Source organism: Bombina bombina, chromosome 4 (genome assembly GCF_027579735.1).
Source record: "Bombina bombina isolate aBomBom1 chromosome 4, aBomBom1.pri, whole genome shotgun sequence".
Lineage (NCBI taxonomy): Eukaryota > Metazoa > Chordata > Amphibia > Anura > Bombinatoridae > Bombina > Bombina bombina.
In genome coordinates, this window is record NC_069502.1 from 615,927,240 (window position 1) to 615,941,723 (window position 14,484).

Here is a 14,484-nt window from a genome sequence, read left to right on the forward strand (position 1 = left end):
CAAAATAATTGTTAAAGGCATTTGCTACTTCTAAGGGGAGTTGCAGGTTTTGGTTATCCACATTGACAGTAGAGGGTTGGGAGTGGATTGGTGGATTTTGTAAGTTATTTATGAGTTTCCAAAACTTTCTAGGGTTACATATATTATTGTTCAGATTTTCACAGAAATATTGCGCCTTAGCCAATTTTGTTTGTTTAGTACATATATTTCGCCATTTTCTATATACACAGTGATCATTCATAGAGCCAGTATGCTTGAACTTTGACCACAATGAATCCCGAAATTGGTACATTTGAATGAGGTCAGCTGTGATCCAATTCAAGTGTGCTCCTTTTACTCTCACCTTACGCAGCGGTGCATGTAAATTCCAAACTTGTAGGAGTTCAGACTGAAAGAATTCAACTGCAGAGTCTAGATCTGGGATTAGGTTTAATCTGTGCCAGGGGAGGTTCTTGATGTCATTTAGAAATGATTGAAGATTAAATTTTTTGAAGGACCTGGTGATTGTAACCTTGGGAGAGGATTTAGTTGCCTTTATTTTGCGCACGCAGTACACTAAGCAGTGGTCACTGAAATTGTTAGGGAGAACACCTGCCTCCTGGATTCGGTTGGGAGAAGTGGAGAGAATCCAGTCGAGCAGGGTATGATTATGGCTTTTGATGTTTATGCGAGTTGGGGAGGAGATTAATTGCGTTAGATGCAAAGATTTAAACAGCGAGCGACAACTGTTATTTTTTGGATTCAGCCAATCGATGTTAAAATCTCCAAAAACCAAAATTTCACTTTTTGGGTTTTGAGTTATGGATTCACTAAGGAGCTGTGCTATGTCCGAAATGGAATGCACAGGGGAGCTTGGTGGGCGGTAGATTCCTGCAACAATGATTGATTTACTGCACGGGATCTCAATTTTGCCAGAAAGGAAATCAAAGGTGGCAGGAGAGCTAGATTTTTGTAAGGGGGTGAACTTTGTGGAATTGTCAACATAAATTACAATGCCACCTCCTCTCTTTGCTCTATCATTTCTATGGCATGAATATCCATGTATTGCAATGGCAGAGTCAGGTATTTTGCGGGTTAGCCACAAAATCAGCTACTTCATATACACAAATAAGCATGAAAATTGAATTTCTCAAATATTTTATATTCTGCAGTTGGTATAACAAGTCATTTAAAATACATTAATGGAAAAACAATTTTACAGTGTACTGTCCCTTTAAGGTGCATTACCTGTATTCCATAGCATGAGTAAGGGCTATGTAGGCCCAAAACGTAGCTGTTGTTTTATACTTTGATACTTCAATAAAGGATGTCTTCCTAAAGAAACAGTGCTGGGAGTATTCTATTGCTCTGTTTGTACCTTGAGGGATTGCAGGACCCTTGTTCTCCCGTGCACTCTAATTAAAAATTGGACAAAAATTGGCTATACAGTGCTGTACCTCTACTCATTGATTGTCATATATATATATATATATATATATATATACACACACATACACACATTGCATACATACATACATATACATCTTTAAAAATGTATATGATTATATATAACTATATATATATATACACTGTATACACATACATAGGTGTATATATATATATATATATATATATATATATATATATATAGGTATAGATAAATAGTTTACCAAAATACCATCATATATATGTAGAAATGTGTATTTATGAATAAATAGAACATATTCTGTTATGTGAAGAACATTGGAATGTGAAATATTCATATTTTCATGTTGGGTTTGAGCACTTTAGAATATGCGATCATATTTGGGCACGAGTATGGACGGTGTTAGGTTTTTTTTGTCCACTTTTTTTTCTCTATTGACTTCTATGGGGTGATACCTTACAGGGTTAGCGTTCATGTGAAAACAGTTTACTTTTAACTTGTAATACAAGTGCTACCCGATGCGTGCAAAAAGCTTACTTCTAGCTGAGTTAGCGCAAGAGTGTTAAATACCTTGTAAATAAAGTTGCAATCTAGCCCAAAATGTATTTAGTGTTTAATGTTTCTTTAAGAGAAAATGTCCCTTCCTCAAACCAGATAGGTTTAAATAACAGAAACCTTTGCCAATCCAGTGTCTTGGCAATCAAGTTTAATGTATACAGTAATTTTAGTCCATATTATTACCAAAAAAATAAATAAATGGTGAGGGGAAAAAAAGAAGCAGAAACAAAACAATCATGCGTAAACAATACCTTCTGAACTGGTACCAAACTCTGTCATTTCAGCAGCGCAAACCAAAGTATCAGAGATCACATGACAAACCACAAGGTCAGCAATCAGAGTGGCAATAAGGAATGAAAGGAGTGTACGATCAGGACATCTTGAGAAATGATGTTCTGCCCTTGCCTGTGGGTGGAGACTGGGGCAAAATATAAGCATAGATAGGCGTTGTGTTATATAAATTGATTTCATTTCTGGTCCACGGCTAACCAAAAGAAAGGAATTGAGACCAGTTTTCTAATGCATGCGTGTTTGCTTGTTACACTGCTTAGCTGACTACTGTCTGGTATATAAATGATCTTATTTCATTGAAATTCATTTCTCCATTGGGTCCTTGGCAAATACCCTTGAAGTATTGATTTGCATTTATATAAAGGACTTGATGAGAGTTTCTATAATAGCCACATAATAGTTAATGATGTTAATAATTTTCTATTACCTTTTGCAGTGGGGTAAATGACCCACCCGCACAGACTACACAATTAATTACTTGAGTAGCACTTTACTCCATTAAAGTCACATCATCATTTCGCGTTTGAATCGCAAAGGATTATTGGAAAACAGCAAGCGAGGCGACTAAGAAAGTACCTCTTATCCAATCAGATCTTCGGATTCTCCAACCAATCAGAAGAACAATTTTGGCCAAAGCGTGGCGCGTGAACTTGTGTTTCCTGGGTTGGAGGCGGAGGGAGGCTCTGATCACTTAGCACTGTAATACATGGGATCACACTAGTCTGTCGTTTAGTATTGTCATTTTATATCAGATTTTGCGTGTTGCTTATTAAATGCAATGGAGGAAAAGTTCGCTAAATTCGTTTCCCATAAGATCAGCAAAACTCGCTGGCGCCCGGTTTCGGCCTCTTCTTTGCAACAGCCAGACGTGTTTGCCACCGGTTCGTGGGATAATGAGGTATAACCTTAGTTGTAATGAATCATAGACTATAAGGATTTACCGTTTTGCGCATGTTTTGTAACCCAATTTGAAAGATTTTCTTGTTTCTGATATGATAGGATTTTGTAAAACTGAAATCACTTATTAAATTTTAGAATTAATTGGTCAAAATATTTTTTTATTCATAGAACTGTATGGCTCCTGATGTCTTATTTTGTCAACACCTGTCAGTGTACGTTCTTAACCCCTTAGTGACCACAACACTTTTCAATTTTCTTACCGTTAAAGGGCCATAAAACAGGTTGAGATCTGTGCATGTCCTAAAAGGGCTAATTAAGTAAAAAATAGTTTGCATTAAACAATTGTTTAAAAATTGTTGGTAAGTATTTTAAAATAATGTTAAAAAATACTTAAAGGGACATTATACACATTTGTTTCTTTGCATAAATGTTTTGTAGATCTATTTATATAGCCCATAAGGTTTTTTTTTAATGTATAGTGTTGCTTATTTTTAAATAACATTGCTCTGATTTTCAGACTCCTAACCAAGCCCCAAAGTTTTATCAGAATACCGTCAGCTACCTACTCCAGCTTTCTCCTGTTTGTGTAAAGGGTCTTTTCATATGCAAAAGAAGGGGGAGGGGGGGGAGAGTGTCTTATTTCCCACTTGCAGTGGGCTTTCCAGCTACCTTTTCAACAGAGCTAAATTGAGAGCTTCTAAGTAAGTTTTTAAACAGTTTTATACTGGATTTTTATATCAGTATCTGTGCATCTTATTCTTTATAGTAGTGTCTATTACATGCAGTTATATGAAAATGAGTGTATACTGTCCCTTTTAAAATAGCCATGCTGTCTGGACACTGTGCTCCACCCCTCCTTATCAGTGTTTAGACACAGGCATTGTATTTCACATGAGTTCACAGCTTCTAGGCATGCTCCATCAGATAATCGCTATTCATTTATTTATTTTACCAAAACAACAATGAATATAGCTACAGCCATAAAATGAATTTTGTGGGGGGAGTTAAAGCTGTACAATTCAGAAACTTAAAGGGACACTGTAACCAAAATTTCTTTCGTGATTCAGATTGAGCATAAAATTTTAAGCAACTTAATTTACTCCTATTATCAAATTTTCTTCATTCTCTTGGTATCTTTATTTGAAATGCAAGAATGTAAGTTTAGATGCCGGCCCATTTTTGGTGAACAACCTGGGTTGTCCTTGCTGATTGGTGGATAAATTTATCCACCAATAAAAAAGTGCTGTCGAGAGTACTAAAACCAAAAAAAGCTTAGATGCCTTTTTCAAATAATGATAGCAAGAGAACATAGAATTTGATAATAGGAGTAAATTAGAAAGTTGCTTAAAATTGCATGCTCTTTCTGAATTACAAAAGAAACAATTTGGGTTCAGTGTCCCTTTAAAAGAAAGGGTTAATGGTGAGGCACTGCAGTATAAATTTGCAGGTAAAGTAATTAATGTACATATTATATTTTGTTTCTATCTCAACTTTTATGTCCCTTTAAGGACCAGGGCTATTTTAACATTTCTGCTGTTTGTGTTTAGCTGTAATTTCCTCTTACTTATTTACTGTACTCACACATTAACCATTTTCTCTCCATTAAATGGACTTTCTAAAGATACCATTATTTTCATCATATCTTATAATTTACTATAAAAAAATTATAAAATATGATGAAAAAAATGAAAACCCCCCAATATCTGTTACACATCTACAACCACCAAAAAACACCCATGCTAAATAGTTTCTAAATTGTGTCCTGAGTTTAGAAATACCCAATGTTTACATGTGTCTTTGCTTTTTTTGCAAGTTATAAGGCAATAAGTACAAGTAGCACTTTGCTATTTCCAAATAAATTATATATTTTCTGCAGTGTAGGATCTCCCCTGAGCCCCCCCCCCCAAACAGCTCTCTAACCCTCCCCCTCTATTTGCCACCATTTTGGGTAATGGCAGCTGTCTGCTAGTACCCACTTTGCAATAAAATTAGCCATTTTTTTTATATAAATCACTTTTTCTGTAGTGTAGCTGGTGCTGCCTGTTCCCCCCCCCCCCCCCCATACCCTACCTCCCTCCCAGATCACGTTCCCAACAGTATTTCTCCCTCCCTCCTCTCAAAAGTGGTTTCCTGAATGAAAGCGTTTTCTTATAGAAATAAAAACATCAAAAAGGAAACATAGATATTGACGGCAGATAAGAGCCATAGGCCCAGCAAGTCTGCCCGACCTTACCTAACAGTATAAACTTATCTAGTTTGTAGGATAGCCCTATGCTTGTCCCATGCATTTTTAAAGTCCCCCACAGTGTTTGTTGCTACTACCTCTTGAGGAAGTTTATTCCATAAATCAATCACTCTTTCTGTAAAGAAGTGCTTCCTCAAATTACTCCTGAATCTACTACCCTTTAGCTTGAGCTCATGACCCCTTGTTCTTGAATTTTCCATTTGATGTAAAATACCCACAGCCTCAGTTTTACTAAACCCTTTAATGTACTTGAAAGTTGCTATCATATCACCTCTTTCCCTTCTCTCCTCTAAGCTATACATATTTAGGTCATTGAGCCTATCCTGGTAAGTTTTATTTTTTAGACCATGTACCATTTTGGTAGCCCTCCTTTGCACATATTCAAGTTTGTTAATATACTTCTGAAGATATGGCCTCCAGAACTGCACACAATACTCAAGATGAGGCCTAACTAATGATCTATAAAGTGGCATAAGAACCTTACTACTTCTGCTGCAAATACCTCTACCAATACATCCAAGCATTCTGCTAGCCTTACTCGCTGCATTACTACATTGTTTACTAAGTTTTAAATCATCTGCAATAATAATTCCCAAGTCCTGTTCCTCGTCTGTAACAGTCAGTAAAGTGTCATTGAGTCTGTAATTAACATTTGGATTTTTCTTCCCTAAATGCATTATTTTACACTTTGCTGTGTTAAACTTTAGATCCCAGTCGTTTGTCCAATCCTCCAATTGTTGTATATCACTTCTCATTTTGTCTACCCCCCCTGGAACATCCACTCTGTTGCAAATTTTTGTATCATCTGCAGAGAGACATATGTTCCCCTGTAGCCCTTTGCTGATATCGCAGATAAATATGTTAAACAAAACAGGCCCCAGAACTGACCCCTGAGGAACACCACTAATAACAGCCCCCTCTGCTGAATGAACTCCATTTACTAAGACACTTTGTTTTCTGTCCTTAAGCCAGCATTCCACCCAGTTCACAAAAATTAGTGTAAATAACTCTAAAGTGTACTGAAGAGGAAAGTGTGATCTATCACAAAGTGTGAAAAACTATATTGTGTATAAAAAAGTGTTCCTGAGTCTATTAAATTGAATACAATGTATTTACAAAGGTGCTTAAAAGATAAAAAAAATATGTATATAAAAAAAGGCTACAAAATCTCAATTACCTAGATTTAGAACAGTAAAAAATGACACATTAAGTCATTAATATATGCTGAGAATAGACGAAAACAGGCAGGTAGAATAAAAATTGAACAGAAGCACAAAATTTATTATATAAACCATGCAGATGCATGGGTGAAATGAAAAATAGACTAGAAATTCTAATTGCAACTGTAAATATTAGGAATCCTAGTACAAATGATCTCACATAAAAGGGCTAGACTTTCTGTATTGAACTTCTAGTGTAGCAATAAGTTAGGTGATCTCACACAAATGCAATGGATTATGTTGCATAAATTAAAAATAAACAAGTGGTCTGAGGACGGGGGAGACCCCGAAAACGTTTACCATTAAACGATACAGTTAAACGGAGAGTGCCTGCTTTATTTTGCTGATATTTGATTGCTTGCAAGCGCACCCCGGCAGTTGGATGATAAAGAGTGTGCTGGTTCCCTGCTTCTGTGTGTATATATATATATATGTATTAAGCAGATAAAAGTCCAGATAGAAGGTCCAATATAAGGCCTGTAAGGGACGTCTCCCAAAAAAGCACCAAGAAAAAAATACCACATAAAAATGTGTGTATGTATTGGGTGTACCTTGTACACAGCGTTTTAATAGCTTTCTTATATTATCTCCAAACACAGATATAACTCTCTTTTGTACATCCAAATATAATTATATCATGCAACTTCATAGGCTATATTAAGAATATTGTCATTTAAGCTTACTGGTGTATAGTGACTTCCAACAGCATAAGAACATAAAGATGTGAATTCGTATTATCTAGTTCTTTACACATCGTAAGAGATCCCAGCATATACCTTCTTACTGATGGATGCAAGACAGGGATTATGATGTCAGGGTGGCTGTGGTGTAAACAGAGAGAGATACCCTCATTAACTATATGATACCTAAAAATAGTGATAACTCAAATATTATTAACCCCTTAGTGACCAGAGCACTTTTCCATTTTCTGTCCGTTTGGGACCAAGGCTATTTTTACATTTTTGCAGTGTTTGTGTTTAGCTGTAATTTTCTTCTTACTCATTTACTGTACCCACACATATTATATACCGTTTTTCTCGCCATTAAATGGACTTTCTAAAGATACCATTATTTTCATCATATCTTATAATTTACTATAAAAAAAATTATAAAATATGAGGAAAAAATGGAAAAAAACACACTTTTTCTAACTTTGACCCCCAAAATCTGTTACATATCTAAAACCACCAAAAAACACCCATGCTAAATAGTTTCTAAATTTTGTCCTGAGTTTAGAAATACCCAATGTTTACATGTTCTTTGCTTTTTTTGCAAGTTATAGGGCCATAAATACAAGTAGCACTTTGCTATTTCCAAACCATTTTTTTCCAAAATTAGCGCTAGTTACATTAGAACACTGATATCTTTCAGGAATCCCTGAATATCCCTTGACATGTATATATTTTTTTTTAGTAGACATCCCAAAGTATTGATCTAGGCCAATTTTGGTATATTTCATACCACCATTTCACCGCCAAATGCGATCAAATACAAAAAATTGTTCACTTTTTCACGAATTTTTTCACAAACTTTAGGTTTCTCACTGAAATCATTTACAAACAGCTTGTGCAATTATGGCATAAATGGTTGTAAATTCTTCTCTGGGATCCCCTTTGTTCAGAAATAGCACACATATATGGCTTTGGCGTTGCTTTTTGGTAATTAGAAGGCCGCTAAATGCCACTGCGCACCACAAGTGTATCATGCCCAGCAGTTAAGGGGTTAATTAGGGAGCTTTTAGGGAGCTTGTAGGGTTAATTTTAGCTTTAGTGTAGTGTAGTAGACAACCCCAAGTATTGATCTAGGCACATTTTGGTATATTTCATGCCACCATTTCACCGCCAAATGCGATCAAATTAAAAAAAACGTAAAATTTTTCACAATTTTAGGTTTCTCACTGAAATCATTTACAAACAGCTTGTGCAATTATGGCACAAATGGTTGTAAATGCTTGTCTGGGATCCCCTTTGTTCAGAAATAGCAGACATATATGACTTTGGCGTTGCTTTCTGGTAATTAGAAGGCCACTAAATCCTGTTGCGCCTCACACGTGTATTATGGCTAGCAGTGAAAGGGTTAATTAGGGAGTTTGTAGTGAGCTTGCAGGGTTAATTTTAGCTTTAGTGTAGAGATCAGCCTCCCATCTGACACATCCCACCCCCTGATCCCTCCCAAACAGCTCCCTTCCCTCCCCCACCCCACAATTGTCCCCGCCATCTTAAGTACTGGCAGAAAGTCTGCCAGTACTAAAATAAAAGAGTTTTTAAAAAAAAATGAATTTTTTTTTTTAGCATATTTACATATGCTACTGTGTAGGATCCCCCCCCTTAGCCCCCAACCTCCCTGATCCCCCCCAAAACCGCTCTCTAACCCTCCCCTCTGCCTTATTGGGGGCCATCTTGGGTACTGGCAGCTGTCTGCCAGTACCCAGTTTACAATAAAAAGTGCTTTTTTTGGGGGTTTTTTGTTTTTTTCTGTAGTGTAGCTTCCCCCAACCCCCCACAAACAAACCCCCACCACCTTGCTGATTGTATATATTTTATTTTGATTATATTTTTTATTTCCCCATTTTCTGCAGTGTAGCGGTTCCCACCCGCTCCCTCCCCGTGCACGCGCCCGCCCCCACCCTCCCACGCGCGCGCGCCCGTGCGCGCCCCCAGCCACCCCCGCCCACGATCCCGCCCCCCTTCAGATCCACATGGCCATCGATGGCCGCCACCCGCCTCCCGGTCCGGCTCCCACCCACCAACGCCGGTAGCCACCGATCTCCGGTGCAGAGAGGGCCACAGAGTGGCTCTCTCTGCACCGGATGGCTTACAAACGTTATTGCAGGATGCCTCCATATCGAGGCATCACTGCAATAACTGGAAAGCAGCTGGAAGCGAGCAGGATCGTTTCCAGCTGCTTTCCACACTGAGGACGTGCAGGGTACGTTCTCAGGCATTAACTGCCTTTTTTCTGAGGACGTACCCTGCACGTCCTCAGTCGTTAAGGGGTTAAAGAGACACTGAACCCAAATTTTTTTTCTTTCATGATTCAGATAGAGCATGCAACTTTCTAATTTACTTCTATTATCAAATTTTCTTCTTTCTCTTGATATCTTTATTTGAAAAAGAAGGCATCTAAGCTAAGGAGCCAGCATTTTTTTGGTTCAGAACCATGGACAGCATTTGTTTATTGGTGCTGTCCAATCAACAAGGACAACCAAGGTTGTTCACCAAAAATGGGCTGGCATCTTAACTTAACCTTTTAATGCTGTTATGCCGTTCTATTCTGTCATAAGTACACTGGGCTTTAAAGCCGTTATGACGGAATAGAATGTCATAGCTAACTGCTGTCCTGAAGCCTTCTGTGCTTCTAGGACTTGATCGCGGTCTGGAGGGCGTTCCTAGGGTTGTAGGGACGCCCCCAGATGCGATCCAATAATTGAGATCTTGCGATCGTATGCACGATCGCATAGTTTCAATTTGTCTACATCGGAACAGGTGTTCCGTTGTAGGCACTTTAACTCTGTCACGAAAAGGGTTAAATTCTTGCTTTTCAAATAAACATACCAAGAGGATGAAGTCATTTGATAATAGGAGTAAATTGTAGTTGTTTAAAATTGCATGCTCTATCTGAATTGTGAAAGAAAAAAATTGGGTTCAGTGTCCCTTTTAATAAGTTTGAAACACACATTAACCCCTTAATGACTGAGGACGTGCAGGGTACGTCCTCAGAAAAAAGGCAGTTAACGCCTGAGGACGTACCCTGCACGTCCTCGGTGTGGAAAGCAGCTGGAAGCGATCCTGCTCGCTTCCAGCTGCTTTCCGGTTATTGCAGTGATGCCTCGATATGGAGGCATCCTGCAATAACCTTCTACGGCCATCCGATGCAGAGAGAGCCACTCTGTGGCCCTCTCTGCACCGGACATCGATGGCCGGTATCGTTGGTGGGTGGGAGCCGGTGTGGGAGGTGGGTGGCGGCCATCGATGGCCCTGGTCATGTGGAGGGGGGCGGGATCGTGGGCGGGGGAGTCCGGGGGCGCGCGCGGGCGCGCGCACGTGCACGAGGGGGCGGGGGCGGGCGCGTGCACTGGGAGGGAGCGGGTGGGAACCGCTACACTACAGAAAAATGTGTCCCAAAACAAAATAAAAGTGGGACTTAGAATGTAAAAAAAAACCTTAGGAGTCATTTAGGTGGTGGGGGTTGGTCCGTGGGGGACCGTGGGGTGCCCTGCAAAAAAAATAAAAAAAAATAAAAAAATAAACATTTGTTTGTGTGCAAACTGGGTACTGGCAGACAGCTGCCAGTACCCAAGATGGCCCCCAATAAGGCAGAGGGGGAGGCTTAGAGAGCTGTTTTGGGGGGATCAGGGAGGTTGGGGGCTAAGGGGGGATCCTAAACACAGCATATGTAAATATGCTTTTTTTTTTCTTTTAGAAAAAAACAAAAAAAAACTTTTATTTTAGTACTGGCAGACTTTCTGCCAGTACTTAAGATGGCGGGGACAATTGTGGGGTGGGGGAGGGAAGGGAGCTGTTTGGGAGGGATCAGGGGGTGGGATGTGTCAGGTGGGAGGCTGATATCTACACTAAAGCTAAAATTAACCCTGCAAGCTCCCTACAAACTACCTAATTAACCCCTTCACTGCTAGCCATAATACACGTGTGATGCGCAGCAGCATTTAGCGACTTTCTAATTACCAAAAAGCAACGCCAAAGTCATATATGTCTGCTATTTCTGAACAAAGGACATCCCAGAGAAGCATTTACAACCATTTGTGCCATAATTGCACAAGCTGTTTGTAAATAATTTCAGTGAGAAACCTAAAATTGTGAAAAAATTAACGTTTTTTTTTATTTGATCGCATTTGGCGGTGAAATGGTGGCATGAAATATACCAAAATGGGCCTAGATCAATACTTGGGGTTGTCTACTACACTACACTAAAGCTAAAATTAACCCTAGAAGCTCCCTACATGCTCCCTAATTAACCCCTTCACTGCTGGGCATAATACACGTATTGTGCGCAGTGGCATTTAGCAGCCTTCTAATTACCAAAAAGCAAAGCCAAAGCCATATATGTCTGCTATTTCTGAACAAAGGGTATCCCAGAGAAGCATTTACAACCATTTATGCTATAATTACATAAGTTGTTTGTAAATAATTTCAGTGAGAAACCTAAAGTTTGTGAAAAAAATTGTGAAAAAGTGAACAATTTTCTTTATTTGATCGCATTTGGCGGTGAAATGGTGGCATGAAATATACCAAAATGGGCCTAGATCAATACTTTGGGATGTCTTCTAAAAAAAAATATATACATGTCAATGGATATTCAGGGATTCCTGAAAGATATTAGTGTTCCAATGTAACTAGCGCTAATTTTGAAAAAAAGTGGTTTTGAAATAGCAAAGTGCTACTTGTATTTATGGCCCTATAACTTGCAAAAAAAGCAAAGAACATGTAAACATTGGGTATTTCTAAACTCAGGACAAAATTTAGAAACTATTTAGCATGGGTGTTTTTTGGTGGTTGTAGATGTGTAACAGATTTTGGGGGTCAAAGTTAGAAAAAGTGTGTTTTTTTCCATTTTTTCCTCATATTTTATAATTTTTTTTATAGTAAATTATAAGATATGATGAAAATAATGGTATCTTTAGAAAGTCCATTTAATGGCGATAAAAACGGTATATAATATGTGTGGGTACAGTAAATGAGTAAGAGGAAAATTACAGCTAAACACAAACACCTCAAAAATGTAAAAATAGCCTTGGTCCCAAACGGACAGAAAATGGAAAAGTGCTGCGGTCATTAAGGGGTTAATATAAAACAGTTTGTACTAAAACTCACACTTAAAAGGTACTTTTTGAAACATCGCAATCTATAGCAAACCTCTAGTAATTTTAACACCATCAGAGCGATAAAACATTCTGATCTTAAACCTAAGTTACGTGTTTAATCTTTCTAGTATCTCAGGTTATTTAACTATATGACAGACATTTAGTCCTGCTGTGCCCATATTGTTATATATATGTTATCTAGCTTGATCCCCTTAGACCTCACTTACACACATTCCTCACTAAGATATGACTATTCTTCTCTTAAGATCTTATAGTCATTGAGATAAATCTTCCAATCCCATTTGGTCATCACCAATCTGTCTATTTAAATCATCTGATATTCCCAGTCCAGTTTACTGCTCCACACTTTAATGATGGATGACTTTACTGTTTACTGCTCCACAATATAATGATGGATGACTTAATTTTAGGTCTACACAACCCTATTCTCAGTCCCTACTTTTTATGTTTCTTGTAAGTAGATGTCGCCTTTATTTCTAATGGTCTATGAGTCCATCCTGCACTACATCCCTTATTACCTCCCTACAAAATTACCTTAAAATATTGCCTTACATATATTGACTATTGCATGTTATTTATCTAACCTACAGTCATATCTGCTTGGGCACACATGATATCTCTGACTTAGCCCACACCATCTGCACTTTGGAATTCTGTATAGGATAATATGACTGATACTGTTATATATTATCTGTCATTTTAGGGGTTATTATCATTGGATATATGTCCTTTATTTTTCCGTTTCTATCTTATTTTATGTTTTGGTATATTTTTATCTTGTACATTGTGATATATATTTTTATTTTGTACATTGTGATCATATAAGGGCACTATATTTCACTATAGATGTATATCTGATACTCTTGAGAGATTAATGTTTATATGTTATTAACATTATGATTTTATTTCTTATATTGGAAGGAAAGGATTGTATAGAAATTCAACATCGTCATTTGACTTTTTTTTGTTTGTTTGTTTAATATATATCTCTATCCTCTAATCATCTAGTATTCTGAACAAAACTACGTTGTTAGGATACCACATCCGTATTCCCTCTATATTTGCAGTTGATTTGTTTTTAATCCTATCTTTGTTACTCTAATTGATTACAATATAATACTACTGATCAATTTGTGAATTATGATCCAAATCCTGTCTATATAGGGGGGATATATACCCTTATTACACATACTATCTTTGATGCTGCCACCACTGTTTACACCGGAAGTGACATGTTGACTACACTTCCGGTTTTACTGTTACTCGAAAAGGCTCTATCATGGTAGAGCTATAGACCTTTAGATGAGATTTTCTTATGACACGCACTACAACCCAATAGGTTATCACACCATCTGATATATATCCCTTAATATCTGGGCTTAATATTACTAAAACCGGAAGTTGCGTTGCGGTCGCACTTCTGGTTGGCAATGTGTGAGTTTTTTGTAGCCATGTAAATTTGGCACATATAGATGGAACCACATAGAGGATAGTAAGCTGACAGGGCTGCCCATATATCATGACCCACACTATCTTGCTTATCTTGTTTAATTGCATTTTTTTGGCGCATTCAGGTATCGCCGGAAGTGACGTCATATCCGCACTTCCGGTTCGCTGTATACTCGTAAAAGATCCTTTATAGGCAGTCTCAATACATTACACATATACCGATCATGAAAATATGCCAACAGACAGGGGATCTATTGGGCTCTCACTATTATTCCTTCTTCTCTGCAAGTTCACTTCCGGTATTGCCGAAACTGGAAGTGACGTTTTTGAGACTAATAAAATATCTAATTTAAGACCAAATTCTCAATCTCTAGCCACATTATCAATGTTACTATATATAGTTTTTGTTTGGACACTCAAGTAAAGTCATTAATTTCTATTTTCAATAATTTATCCATGAATTTGACAAATGTTTACCCATGATGCATCTTACCAGGAAGTAGGCGGTCCCAAAAGAGCTGTTTTTTGCGCCAAAATACATCATTATTGCTTACCCTATAGAAGGCCACTAATG

General features: G+C 37.8%; 1 protein-coding gene across 1 annotated transcript in view; it reads left to right on the forward strand.

Moving 5' to 3' along the window:
* Window positions 1-2,921: 2,921 nt before the first annotated feature.
* Window positions 2,922-14,484, forward strand: part of NUP43 (nucleoporin 43) — a 104,416-nt gene continuing 92,853 nt past the window's right edge. Inside the window, exon 1 of the mRNA XM_053712105.1 lies at window positions 2,922-3,152. Within this exon, the coding sequence (XP_053568080.1) occupies window positions 3,033-3,152 (120 nt within the window). The 5' untranslated portion in view covers window positions 2,922-3,032. The remainder of the gene's footprint in view (window positions 3,153-14,484) is intronic.